Source organism: Trachypithecus francoisi, unplaced genomic scaffold (genome assembly GCF_009764315.1).
Source record: "Trachypithecus francoisi isolate TF-2019V2 unplaced genomic scaffold, Tfra_2.0 Lachesis_group12, whole genome shotgun sequence".
NCBI classification, from domain to species: Eukaryota; Metazoa; Chordata; class Mammalia; order Primates; family Cercopithecidae; genus Trachypithecus; species Trachypithecus francoisi.
In genome coordinates this window covers 80,694,493-80,708,092 of record NW_022681457.1, presented here as the reverse complement: position 1 = coordinate 80,708,092, position 13,600 = coordinate 80,694,493, and the positions used below count along the sequence as shown (strand labels likewise).

The following is a 13,600-nucleotide window of genomic DNA, read 5'->3' as shown; positions in this document are numbered from 1 at the left end:
AGCTAGACTTCTAACAGACTCTTCATTGGCCCTATTGGTAGGTATACGATATGCTGTAATAATTAAGGAACCAGATCAACTAGATTTGAAGCCCCAGTCCTATTCCTATAGGCTGAGTAATCTTGTGCAAGTTACTTTAGTGTTTGTTCATATTGAAATTATACATATGCATAGTTTACAGGGCTTGTTCCCAACAACAAAAAAAGTGCTTCCTTATTATCACCACTAGTTGACTTCCTACCTCTGAGAGGCATTCATTTTTAACTTTTAGCTAATTTGTTTGGTTTTTAACCGCTGAATCTCTAATAACAAGTGTATGCTGCCAGTTCTTGATTTTTCTGTTGTAAGTATTACCTACTGACTTTCCTCAATGGAAGATGAATATTTAATACTCTGTCACACTCACCACTCCTGTACCATAGCCATGCAATCTATCCTCCAATTCTCCTAATATAGTTAGAGCAATATTCAGTCTATATACCATGACCATAGAAACACTATTCATAGATACCATGATTACTGGTTTTTCACTGCATGTTTTGTTTTTCCTGAAGTCAGTAAAAGTCTTGCTTTTTGCTTTCCTTAGTTTTCTATGTATTTGTCACTAATTCAACCCTAAACTCTTCCCCAGTTGTATAAATTTTTCTCCATATATTCAGACATGTTAGATTGTCTGTCAGCTTCATTTTCTTGAAGACTCTCTTTGGGAGCCTCTGACATGCTCTCCTTGGGTGGTTTGCTCTCTGTGTAGCCAAACATCTGTGGTCTTGAAGTCCCTGTCACCATCCTCTTGTGGTATATCTCATTTCCTGGGCCCCATATTTTTTTACTTCTTCATTTAATGGAACACATCTTGTACTAATTTCCTGAGAAAGGATACATGAGAGGTAACTTTCTGAGAACATACCTGAAAATGTCTTTATTCTGATTTCACACTTAATTGATAGTCTGGCTGCGTATGGAATTCTAGGTTGGAAATCATTTTCCCTCAGTATTTTGAGGATACTGTCCCCATTGTATTCTAGGCTTTTGGTGTTCCGCTTGAGGAGTCTTAATGCTGTTCTGATGTTTAATTATTTATATAAAATCTGTTTGTTGTTCTCTCTAGAAATTTGAAATTTCATGATAATATAACTTGATGGAGAGCTATATTCATACTGTGCTGGACACTCAGAGGACCCTTTTAAGCACAAAACACTCAAAACCTTTAGTTCGGGGACAACTTTATTGAGTTATTCTTTTCAGCATTTTCGTCTTTTCATTTTTTCCCCTTATTCTTTCTTTCTAGGACTCCCATATTCAGAAGTCATGTTTTCTGGGCTTGTCCTTTAATCTTTTAAAAATATTTTCTTAATCATTTTTCATCTCTATCTTTTTGTTCTATATTGTGAGAAATTTCCTTAACTTTTCCAGTTCCTTTTCTAGTTCTTTTTATTTCTGCTATTATGTGTTTCATTTTCCAGGGTTACTTTTTTCTTTTTGTTCACCAAATATATTTTTTATGATATCCTCTACCTGTTTCCTGAATAAAGTGTCTACTCTCTGAGGAGTTTAATGATTTTTTTTTCTGAGTTTTTATCCCCCTGAGTCTCTTCAGTTTTTCCATGTTGCATTTAGGTTTCATTTGTTTTGGTCTCCTGTCTTTATGTAAAATACTTTCCTCTAATGCCTCACGATCTTGGCTGCCTGCTCATATTTAGAAACCGGGAATCTTGTTTCAGTATCATCTTCATTCCCTCTTCTAGTGGTACCTGATGCTGCCAGTGATTGAGTCTTTGGGGAGTTCTGTGATATAGTTCACTTTCAGTTCAACTTTTCCCACTACCAGCACAGGATTCAGCTTTCTTGAGTTTGCTGACTTCCACTTGTCTACTTGGTTTCCAGTTTTGTGTCTCTTCTGTCTTTGTCCTGGGTGCTTCTGCTTTACAATGAACATGCAGTCTTTTCTGTCACTTGGGGAGATTTGAAAGGGGAGTAATCTAAATCTGGTCAGCAAACTGTGGTTCCTGTGCCAGATCTAGCCAACAGCTTGTTTTTGTGTGGTCTGACTTAAAAATGATTTTTATATTTTTAAGCCAGGTGCAGTGGCTCATGCCTGTAATCCCAGCATTTTAGGAGACTTTGGGCAGCAGGCAGATCATTTGAGTCCAGGAATTTGAAACCAGCCTGGGCAACATAGTGAAACCCACACTCTACTAAAAACACAAAAAATTAGCCGGGCATGGTGGCACACGCCTGCAGTCCCAGCTACTAGGGAGGCTGAGGCACGAGAATCACTTGAACCCAGGAGGCAGAGGTTGCAGTGAGCTGAGATCACGATGCTGCACTCCAGCCTGAGTGGCAGAGCAAGGCTGTCTCAAAAAAGAAAAGAAAACAAACAAACAAAAACATTTTTACATTTTTAAAGGGTTGCTGAGCAAAACAAAACAAAAAAACAGACGGATATGTGACAGACTGTGGCCCACAACACCTAACATATTTGCTGTCCACTTACAGAGAAAGTTGTTCAGCCCCGACTGAAATCTCCTATTTCAAACTGGAAGACTAGTTCCTTCCCTCCCAATGCCCACAGCCAGTGATCACCTCCCATTTCATAGAGGAAATCAATCTAGTGGACAATCTATTCCTTACTCTCCCATCCCTATACCAAACCACTGCGGTTTGCAGGTTACCCATAATACTTCATTAAGTCAAACTGCAATGAATGTCAGAAGTCATTGAAAACCTCCTTGTTAGTAAATTCAACCCCTATTTTTTCAGTCTGTATTTTACTGGCTGCTCTATGACATTTGATAATGTGTGGCTTCCATTCTCACGGAGTCAACTGAGCCTGCTCTTCCTGAGATTGCCAGTAGCATCCTAATTGCCAAACCCAGAGAATGCTTTTCACACCTTATCTTCTCCTTTCTTTTGCTACATTTAACATTATTACTGCCCATCTATTTCTGGAATATTTCTACTCCCTTGTATTCTGTGATACTATTTTCTCTTAGTCCTCACCATCCCACACCCGATCAGTTTCCCAATCCTATCCATTCTCCCTTTGAATTTCATCCCACCCCCCACGGCCTCATGTGAGACCCTCATCATCTGTCACCTGGCTTACCACAAAGCTCTCCTGCTAGGTCTTAGCCTCCTTACACTCTGTCTTTCACACTGCCACTAGAATGGTTTTTCTGAAGCAAAAATCTGTTGATATCATTGATTTTCTGAAAAATTTATAGTCTTTTTCTCTACTCTGTCTAATTCTACTCAATAAAATCCAAACTCCTAACTTGGTATTCAAAACTGCATCTGGTCTGCTTTTCTGCCTTATTTTCACTGTGTTTCTCCCTCTCTATATTCCTCCCCACTTACCAGTCCCCCTTTTACTTCAGCCACACTGTCATCAACAGTGATGATGCTGATGAGAAAAACACTAAGAGCAGCATGTATTGAGGACGTAACTACATGCCAGGCACTGTGTTCACTGCTTTATGTTAATTTGGTCATCTAATCCTCGTGACATGGCCTTATGAGGTGGGTTCTATTAATGGTCCACCAGTATGGCAAATATGAACTTGAAACATCTTTAAACATTTTTTTTAAAGGTGTGTCAGAATTCATTTGGCAGTAAAATCTGACCTGAAATGGTGTGAATGTATTTATAGTTCCTTCTAGCATAAAAATTCATTTCACAGAAGAAATATTAACATTTAATTACAGGATGCTGCCCCAAACCTCATAGGGGGATGTTAAATAATACATGGTTTGTGCAGTATACTGCTTTCCTAAAATCTGAACACTTTGGGATTCTAATACTATCTAGTTTGAGGGGGCTCAGATAAGAGATTTTGATCTTTGTATTACTCTTTTTACAGATGAGGAAATTAACGCTCAGCTAGATTAAGTAGTTTGCCCAAAGTTACGTAGTGGAAAAAACAGCGGAGCCCGGATTAGCACCATGGTGGCCTGGTTCAAACGCATACCTTGTCTGCTGTGCTGCACAGGTCCATGCCACCAGCAGGTCCCTGCCCTCGACCTCTTCTGGGTTGCTGGCTTTCTGCTCTCCCTGTTCTTCCAGTGCTCAGCCCTGGCTGACTTCCCTTCCATTCCTATTCACCCAGGCTAGCTTCTTTCAGTAGCAGCCTCCATGCCTTTACCCCCTTGTCCTCCTGAAAATGTCCCACTGATACCAAGCTCTGACCAGGTCTGCCCATCTGTCTCTGATTGGGCTGTCTTTCATTTGAGACTCGATAGAAAGGCAAACCACACTCCTCTCCCAGTTTCAGACTGTGCCTTATTCAGTACTTGGCAATATTGCCTTTTCCATTTCCTTTATCAGCTTCCTTTCCTGTTTCTAGAGCAGCTGTACTAAAACTTTTCCCATGCCCCTGAGCTCCAAACCTTATCCCTACCATCTTACTCTCAGTTTCAGCAGCACATGCCTAGTTCCATTTTCATTCCACCTGCTTGAGTCGTACACACAGGGGTTTGTAAGAACTGCCACCTTTTCACCCGTCCCTCCCCTTAGAGGGCAGCAGCTGGTAGAATTCTAGCTACTCCCAGACTTCCTGATCTCCCTGTGAGCACTGTTGCCCTAGGTGGTGTCCTGCCCCTGATCCGCAGCCAGGTGCCTTTTGTCTATTGGCATGACATAGCAGTTTCTTCCTCAATTTCATGGTGACTCACTTTTTAAAAATAGTCTTTGATGTGTCAAAGCCTTTTTATGAAAGTCTAAATAGATTGTATTGACTGGTTCCCTTTCAGTCACATGCATTTTTACCTCCTGAAAGAAACCCTACTAAATCAGTTAGATATGATTTTACCTTCCTGAAACCACACACCCCTTACTTTCCATGCTTCAGTGCCTTTCCATAGCTGTTCCCACACTACTAGTACAGCCTGTCCTATAAGGTCATCTCATAGCAGCTTAAGTACTGTCTCTTCCATATCTTCCCAGTTTCTCCCAGCCAAAAATTCTCCTTGGATCTAAACTCCTACAGGCCAGGCACAGTGGCTCATGTCTGTAATCCCAGCACTTTGGGAGGCCAAGGCGGGTAGATCATTTGAGGTCAGGAGTTCAAGACCAGCCTGGCCAACGTGGTGAAACCCCATCTCTACTAAAAATACAAAAATTAGCCAGGCGTGGTTTCACATGCCTGTAGTCCCAACTACTTGGGAGGCTGAGGCAGGAGAATCGCTTGAACCTGGGAGGCAGAGGTTGCAGTGAGCCAAGATTGCACCACTGTACTTCAACCTGGGCAACAGAGCGAGACCCCATCTCAAAATAAATAAATAAATAAGTAAAAATAAACTCCCATAGCAACTTCTCTAGAGACATGTGATAACGTTATTTGGATCTCTCTATTATCTCTCTGATAGTTCAAAAGCTCTTTGATGTCAGAGATCATATCTGATCTTTTCCTAACAGTCTCTTGAGCTTAGCAAGAACTCTTTATATATTTGGTAAGTTAAATTAATGAAATCTAAGGAGAAATTTCTTGACATAAGTCTACTGCATTAACAGCTTCCAGTCACAGCTGAGTCTTTGCATCAGATTGCGGTACAGAAATTATTCCCACTGAAGTTACAGATGCCCCCGCCCCCAGTGAATAACTCTGCTATATTTTCAGCCATCAGCTTCTTCCGCCTCTTTTCTACATTGGGATACTCCTTGTGATCAATTCTCATCTCCTTTGGCTTTCTCTGTCCTGCTGCTCGTGTCTCTGATTATTTCACTGTTTTCTTGTCCATATTATCACATCCTCCTAAATTAATGATGATATTTTTTCTCCTCAGACTTTTCTTTTCTCTGTGTGTCTGCAGGAATCTCATTTCCTCAGGTTTTATTTGGGATTGGGGTTGGAAGGGAAGAAATTGAGGGGCTAAGACTAGGGGTTAGATCCCTCCAGGATCTAAACAGTGGAGAGACTAAAAAACAAGAAACAGGTGGCGACATGAACATTGAGGTACCAGTTCTGTTAACAGACTGCTGAACCTCCAAAGTTAAGTGCTCTTTCGTAAAGCTAGGTTGGAGAACAAAGTTGAGAGCCATGGTTCAAGTGGAGCCTCTGCTTCTGAGCTTCAGACTCTGTGGATGAGACATGTTTGGCTCAGATCCAGCCTGGTGGCAGGTTCACCTCATGCAGCCATCTAGAAGGCAGAGGCCCCAGGGTGTTGAAGCATGAGGCCTGGAAGGTGAGGTGAGCCCACTCAGACTGCAGACAGCTCCAATATAGCAAGAGACATGAAGTGTATCAACTATAGGCAAGGCCTTCTGGAAACTGCAGAAAAATCAAACCCCAAGGCCTTGTGGAAAGATAATCTATGGGATAGCTGGTTGTCACAGAGACTGGAACAGGGAGAACATTCTGAATCTAAAGTTGTCTTGCTGCCCTCAACAGCAGGGTTGTGACTCTTGGCTCTGATGCTCTGCCACTAATGTGGGCCCTAGGGCCCAGCATCTAACGCAGCCTACAGCATCCAAGCCTCTGCACTTCTTTGTCTGCTTGTGTCTCCTACCAAATCCCCCAACTCTCTGTACTTCCCAATTTAAATCCCCGAAAGACAGACCCTATCTGCCTCATAGGTGGATGATACATCTGTGGATTACCTTCCCTTGAGCCCATGGACCAGTTGTCAGTGGCCAGAGGGGAGGAAAGTGGTTTGGATGCAGCCTACTTTCCGTCAAGCAACAGTCAGCATCCATTTGCCCAAGCCCAAGCTGGATATCATCCTCTTCCCTTCCTGTCTCACTCATGTCCCATCAGTCACTACATCCTGAAGTTTTCCCTTTTAAGCTGCTTTTTTTTTTTTTTTGGCTTTTCTCCTTTTTTCTCTATTCCCATTACCATCGACCCAGTTCAGGCCACCATCACTTCTCACCCAGAGAGTTGCATGAGTCTCTTCCTTATTGATCTCCCTGTCTTCAGTCTCTCTCCCCTAATCTACCTTTTACTCTGTTGCCAGAATAATCAATTTAGTTCCCACATAGTGGCCAAAGTTTATATTTAAAAATATAAATCCAACCCTGTTACTCCTGGGGTTTTAAGCAGGGCTTCTCATTGCTAATGAAATAGAACACAGACATCTTTCTGCAGCCTGTACACCCTCCTGCAGATGCAGCTCCTGTCTTCCTCTCTGGCCTCGTTTTCCCACCTCCTGTTTTCTGTGCTCTGTGCTCCAGCAACACTGACCTTCTGACCTCTTCTTTAGATGTAGCAGGGCTGTTGCACTTGCTTTTCTTTCTGCCTGGAACTCTTTCTCTTGATCTTTTCTTAGCTGGCTTCTGTCTCCAGGTCTCAGCCTGGGTGCCACCTCCTCAGAGAAGCCTTCCTGAAACACCCTGTCTAACTAACACTGCCTGTACCTCTACCCTTGGTCTCTGTTACATGCTTTCATATTCTTCGGACCACTTATCACTGTTCAGTTATTTTGTTCATTTCATTTGTTTGGTTGTTTTGTATCTCCCTGACTAAAACAAAAATTCCTTGAGAATAAGAACATTTTTATGTTACTCACCACTGTATTTTTAAACCTAGTGTGTAGTAGTTTCTCAGTAAACATCTGTTAAATTGATAAACAGTGAAATCTCCCTTGTTACTGTTTTTTCCGTGGCTGTGTCTTGTGTTTAGCTTTATATGTATTTTTATTTTACCTGTTAGGTTGCGAGCTACTTGAGGGAACAATTTTCTTTTAGTCCATTTTTACATCTCTCAGGCTTACACATGGTAGTTGGCTGAAGATAAGTATACCCTAAAAGGTAGCTCATTCGCTGCATAATTTGTGCTCTGGAAATTTGTCCAACAGCCAGAAAGACTGAGCCCCATTCTTCTTCATACTCCCTTTAGATTCCTTTTATTCCACTTCAGAAACCAGACACAGGAAACATCTGACTATAATAAAAGCTTGCCAGTAAATTCTAGGTTTCCTCATTGAACAAAGTCATGTGCAGCAAGGCTGTGCTGTATTTCGGTCTGGAATTCTGTTTGGTCACTTGTATGGCATGCCACATGGCTGCCTCTGGCCTGGGAGCCAGGAACAGCTGGAGCCTGGGATGACTGAAGTAAAAATGACATATTTGCTAGCCTGAGAGGGAGAAGTCGGGATATTCTTGCTCTGTTTCTTGCAAAGCAAACTTCTCAGTTTGTTGAATACTAAGTTTTCCCGTTAGCTGTCAAAGTGGTTTATAACTAAAATAATCTTACATCCTTTAGAATAAATCACAAATAATGAATGGCCAAACTGTTTCTGAAGTCAAAGCAAAATTCATCAAAACAAAATTCATCAAACCTTTAATGCTCACAGCAGATTTCATTTAAAAACTTACACAAAGCATGAATATGTCACTAACTTCCTCTGAAAATATCTACTCTCTCACTTGCCTCTTCTGAAGTTTAAAAATGTATGATTGTAGGAGCATTCCACTACCATTGGAAATAATATTTGCAAAGACTTTGACTCTTTCCAGTAGATTGTCACCTGTTTGATGCTCCCCCTTATCACTTTATTTTTATCTTAAGTGTTTACAAAGTGATCTGTCTTCCTGGGCTTGAAGGCAAAGGCTATCTCTAATTTGGCTCCATGGGCCTGGCGCGTAATAGCCACTTGATAATATTTGTGAGAAGGAGGGAGAAGTAAAGAAGGGCGAGGAAAGCCCAGTCCATTTAGACTGATATTGTTGGGGAATATTTAAGTATCATGAACAATAAGGATGACCTCAGTAATTAAAGAGAAAAACTCAACAGCGTTTCAGCATGTGCAGTGAATGATGAAGGCATTCAAGAACGTTCCATCTTTTGGCATTGGTACCAGTGAGTTGGAGGTTAAAATCCTAGAGCTGAATTCAGAAGTTCTTTTTTGAATTTTTTGTCCCCTCAAATGATGCAAGTAATACATGTTTGCTATATAAAGTTTACAAAAATGCAGAGAATAAGCATTACTATAATTCTGCCACCCAGAGACAACCACGTTAAGATTTAGTCTCTTTTATCTTAGTTTTAGTCTTTTAGTTAACTTTTAGCCTTCTTTCTGTACATGTAATTTGAAAAGTTTAAAAGAGACTTTATATCCAGACTGCTTGTGAGTACAAAGAAGATAAATTGCAGTTGGAAAAATACTTGTCAACTGCAGTAAAAATTTGAGATGCTTGTTTTTATTGTTGCTCATCTGGGCAGTCAGCTCCTCAGAATTCCATTCCCAGTCTTCTTCAGGGGAATGTGATCTCTCACCTAGAAAACTCTTAGGATACTTTTCTTATTCCTCCTGTGCGGATACTCTGTGTGTGAGCACTCATTTTCCTAGGGTGAGGCCCGGTTTGGACCCCTGAACCTTCACAGGACAAGCACACTTCAGGACTGATTGGAACTGATGCGAGTCAATACCCAGAATGGATTTTACCCCTAACTTGAAAAATATCACTCAGATAACATCACCTTTGAAAGAAAACAAGAATACTTCCTAGCTTATTTCTTAGTTGAATAAACGTATTGACCACTTTGTATGTGTCAGTCATTAGTTAGGCATCAAAGCCTCAAAATGAATAGACAATCTTTGTCTTCAAGGAACTTTCAGTTGAATGAAAGAAGAAGAAAAGCAAACAAGGATTATAATGCAGTATAATGAATGCCATAATAGAAGTACAGTGATGGCCTAAAGAAGTAAGTGAGCAGAATTGATCAGAGACAGCTTCAGGAAAAAGGGGTCAATTGAGTTGGTCTCAGTGGAAAAGTGGGAGTTTTTTTTTTTTTTTTTTTTTTTTAATGCAAACCTGCAGAGAAGATGATATGTCCAATGTCCGAACACATGAAGGCACACATCTCTTGGGAAATATGAGTAATTTTGTGTATCTGGAACTCGAGGTGGTAAATGAGGCAAATGATAAAGACATAGAATGTCAGAGTTTGAACTTTATCTTACAGGCCACAGGAAGCCTCTGAAGGGTTTTATTGAAGAGCAGAGACACAATCTGTTATACTTTTTGGAGAAATCAGTAGAAAGGATGGATGGAAATGGGCTATGCTGGAGGCAGAGGTGTGTTTTGGGGGCAATAAGAGCAGTCCCAGCAAAAGATGATAGGCAGATGTCCAGAAAAGCAAATCTATAGACAGAGTAACTTGGTGGGTCCCGGGGCTGGAGGTGGGGGGCAGAGAATGACTGAATGGACATGAGGGATCTTTCTGGAGTGATGAGAGTGTTCTAAATTGGATTGTGATGATGGTTATGGAGCTCTGTAAATTTTCTAAAAATTATTGAATTGCATACATATATGAGTAAATTTCATGGTGTGTGAATTATACCTCAATAAAGCTGTTTTCAAAAGCAGGGGTTTGGAGGAGTCAGTCTTCTCAATGAGAGGAGATAAATGTGAGAAATGCTGATAAAAAAGTAGAATTGGCCAGGCATGATGGCTTGTGCCTGTAATCCCAACATTTTGGGAGATCAAAGCAGGAGGATCACTTGAGGCCAGGAGTTTGAAACCAGCTAGGGCAATATGGCAAGACCCTCATCTCTAAAAAAAAAATTGAAAAGTTAGCCAGGCAGGGTGTCACATACACCTGTAGTCCTAGCTGTTTGGGAGGCTAATGTGAGTGGATCACTTGAGCCCAGGAGTTAGAGACTGCAATGAGCCATGATTGCACCACTGCACTCCAGCCCAGGGGACAGGGCAAGACTCTGTCTCTATTTAAAAAAAAAAAGAAGTAGAATTTATGAGTTAGACATTGATTGTATGAGATAGGATGGTCACTTATCTGTTCAGCCAAGTGTCCTGATTGTGATTCCACATTTTGAAAAAAAGTGACAACCCTACCTTTTTCTTGGCAGATTTCAAAGCATATGGATCTATCTTTAACTGGCAGTACAGAGTATCTGCCTCAGAAACCACATCCTCCAGCTCTCTGCCACCCAGTTCTTAGCAAACACATGAATGTGAGAAAAAAATATTGATGAAAGAGTGTCTGAAAATTTGTGATTCATTCATTTTTCTATACATTGTTATTCAGCAAATATTGAGTGCCAGGTGTTATGCTGGTAATGTAGCAGTGAATAAAGCAGATGTGGTGTCTGCCTTTATGGAACTTACAACCTAGCAGTGGGAACAGATGTTATGTACAGTTATGATAACTATTGTGTTGAATGTTCATGTGCAATGAGAGAAAATGACCATAATGCTTGGGCGGGGTGTGGCTGTAGACTCTGGTGCCATTTGCATCCAGCGGACACTCCTTTGGAGTGAGTAAGTCTTTGGAATCTGATCCCTTTTGTGTCTGGGGTCTCCTGGGTTATCTTGGGCCTCACATCATCTTGGTGCCCCTTACAATTGTTTTTATGGAGCTCTATGTTTAATTTATGCCATCATTTGGCATTGGCTTATGTTGTAAGAAACAGCCATACAAGATTTATAGTTACTTAGTATAGAAATGTAGAATATACAATCTTCAACAGCATACAGTGTCTGGTTTTTTTTCTTTTTTCTTTCTTTCTTTTTTTTTTTTTTTTTGACATGGAGTCTTGCTCTGTCACCAGGCTGGAGTCCAGTGGCATGATCTCGGCTCACTGTAACCTCTGCCTCCCAGGTTCAAGTGCTTCTCCTGCCTCAGCCTCCCGAGTAGCTGGGACTATAGGCATGTGCCACCACGCCCAGCTAATTTTTTTTTTTTTTTTTGTATTTTTAGTAGAGACTGGTTTCACCATGTTGACCAGGATGGTCTTGATCTCTTGACCTCATGATCCGCCCACCTCAGCCTCCCAAAGTGCTGGGATTACAGGCTTGAGCCACTGCACCTGGCTGGAATCTCTTTTTCTAAGGCTCACAAGAGAAAGTTCTCTCTGATCACCATACAGTATTTGCTTTTATGTTTTGGTCTTTCAGTTGCTCTGGAGCACTAGACTCCATTTTGCCTCAGGTCTTCACACATGGCCTTCCCTCTGCCTTGAATGTCCCATTCCATTCTTGTTGGGTTTGACCCTCACTTATCCTTCAGCTCTGAGGTCAGGTGTCACTTCTTCAGAGATGTCTTCCCTATCCAGCACCCACTCGCCTTCTGTACTCAGTCCAGTTCCTAATATAAACTTTCATAATACTTCCTTTTTTTCTTTTATCAGTTTCTAGTTAAATAGTTTGTTCTTTGGTAACATTTTTTTCTCCCAGACTGATAGCAGAAAGATCCATAAGGATAGAGACCATGCTTTTTCTGTTTGCTGCTGTATCTCAGTCATAGTATAGTATCTTGCACATAGTAGATGCCCAATGCATATTTATTGGACATTTGAATGAATGAATGAATGAATGAATGCCCTGTGAGTACTGAGTCTTGTAACTGTTCATTTCCTTTTTTCTTTGGCTGTTTGGAGGCTCAGGCCCTGATTCTGCCTACGGTGTTTGCATAGGTACTCATGGCATGCATTTTGTGCACTAACATTTCCCCCACTATATAGTCTTTTTCCTTTCTTTTACGTCTTCATTTTGAAATTCTAGTGTATACTGTAAATTTCAATAGGCCACTTTAAGCCTTTTTTGGGGAAGAAACAATAAACAATTGAGTATATAAGTAGAAGAAAGGGAGAGATCAAAGGGGAAATGTTAGTGCCTTTAACTAGATTCAGGAAGGAAGTTTTATTTTGCTTTGTTTTAATTCCATTTTCACTAGAAGAAGGAAAAAGAAGTAAATTTGTCCCCTAATCTGGCAAGACATGCCTCTAAAGAATTTGGGGCCTGCTTCCTGCCCTGAGGTGTCTCTCCTTCTGGCAGGAGGCAAGGGGTACTGGGCTCGCAGGGTCTCCTGGCCCAGTGGATGGGTGGGCATGGGCCTGGGAGGCTGGGCTGTGCAACTGAGTTCCCTTCCAGTTGACTCCTTTGAGGGAGGGTTTGGGCAGAGCCAGTGGGAGCTTGCTTTTTTACTATAAGAAGGAGAAAGAAATGAACTTGTCCTCTTGTGTTGCAGATTCAGTGGTTCTTTCCTTTGACTCCGCTGGACAAGCACTAGGCTCAGGTACCAACTCTTCCCCCTCTATCATCTTTTTGGCCTTCAATATTAGCCATATTTATTGTGAAGCCTAATCAATTATGGGTTTGCTGGGGAGGGCAATGGAATACCCCAGAATTGGGGGAAGTCTCAAGAAGCCTTTCTAGAGACTTTATGGTCAGGGAAGCAGAAGAGGGACACATCCAGAGAACTTTTCCAGTTACTTTAAAAGTGTGCAGAGAGGAACTGGCTGGGCACGGTGGCTCATGCCTGTAATCCCAGCACTTTGGGAAGCCGAGGTGGGCAGATCACCTGAGGTCGGGAGTTCAAGACCACGCTGACCAACATGGAGAAACCCTGTCTCACTGAAAATACAAAATTAGCCGGGCATGGTGGCACATACCTGTAATCCCAACTACTAGGGAGGCTGAGGCAGAAGAATCGCTTGAACCTGGGAGACGGAGGTTGCGGTGAGCCGAGATCATGCCATTGCACTCCAGCCTGGGCAACAAGAGCAAAACTCTGCCTCAAAAAAAAAAAAAAGTGTGCACAGAGAAGTTGCAGTAGATGCTCCCTCTTCATTCAGAGTTGTCAAGAGTCTCATAAAAGGATGTCTGTTTTCTGTGCATATATCCTGTCTCAGAAGGTGGAGC

The 13,600-nt window shown here is 41.6% G+C and overlaps 1 protein-coding gene and 1 long non-coding RNA gene across 16 annotated transcripts in view; one reads left to right on the top strand and one right to left on the bottom strand.

Moving 5' to 3' along the window:
* The window catches only part of ST3GAL3 (ST3 beta-galactoside alpha-2,3-sialyltransferase 3), a 239,593-nt gene that overhangs the window by 82,624 nt on the left and 143,369 nt on the right, over positions 1 to 13,600 (top strand). For 12 of the 15 annotated variants that reach the window (XR_004440891.1, XM_033226759.1, XM_033226760.1 and 9 more), the window contains exon 3: positions 12,927 to 12,974. The exons of the other annotated variants lie outside the window; for them this stretch is intronic. Coding sequence is in view for 11 of the 12 variants with exons in the window: in XM_033226759.1 (XP_033082650.1) it covers positions 12,927 to 12,974 (48 nt within the window). In the remaining variant the exon portion in view is untranslated. The remainder of the gene's footprint in view (positions 1 to 12,926; positions 12,975 to 13,600) is intronic. 15 annotated transcript variants of the gene reach the window in all.
* The window catches only part of LOC117092728, a 36,540-nt gene that overhangs the window by 15,592 nt on the left and 7,348 nt on the right, over positions 1 to 13,600 (bottom strand). The window lies entirely within an intron of this gene.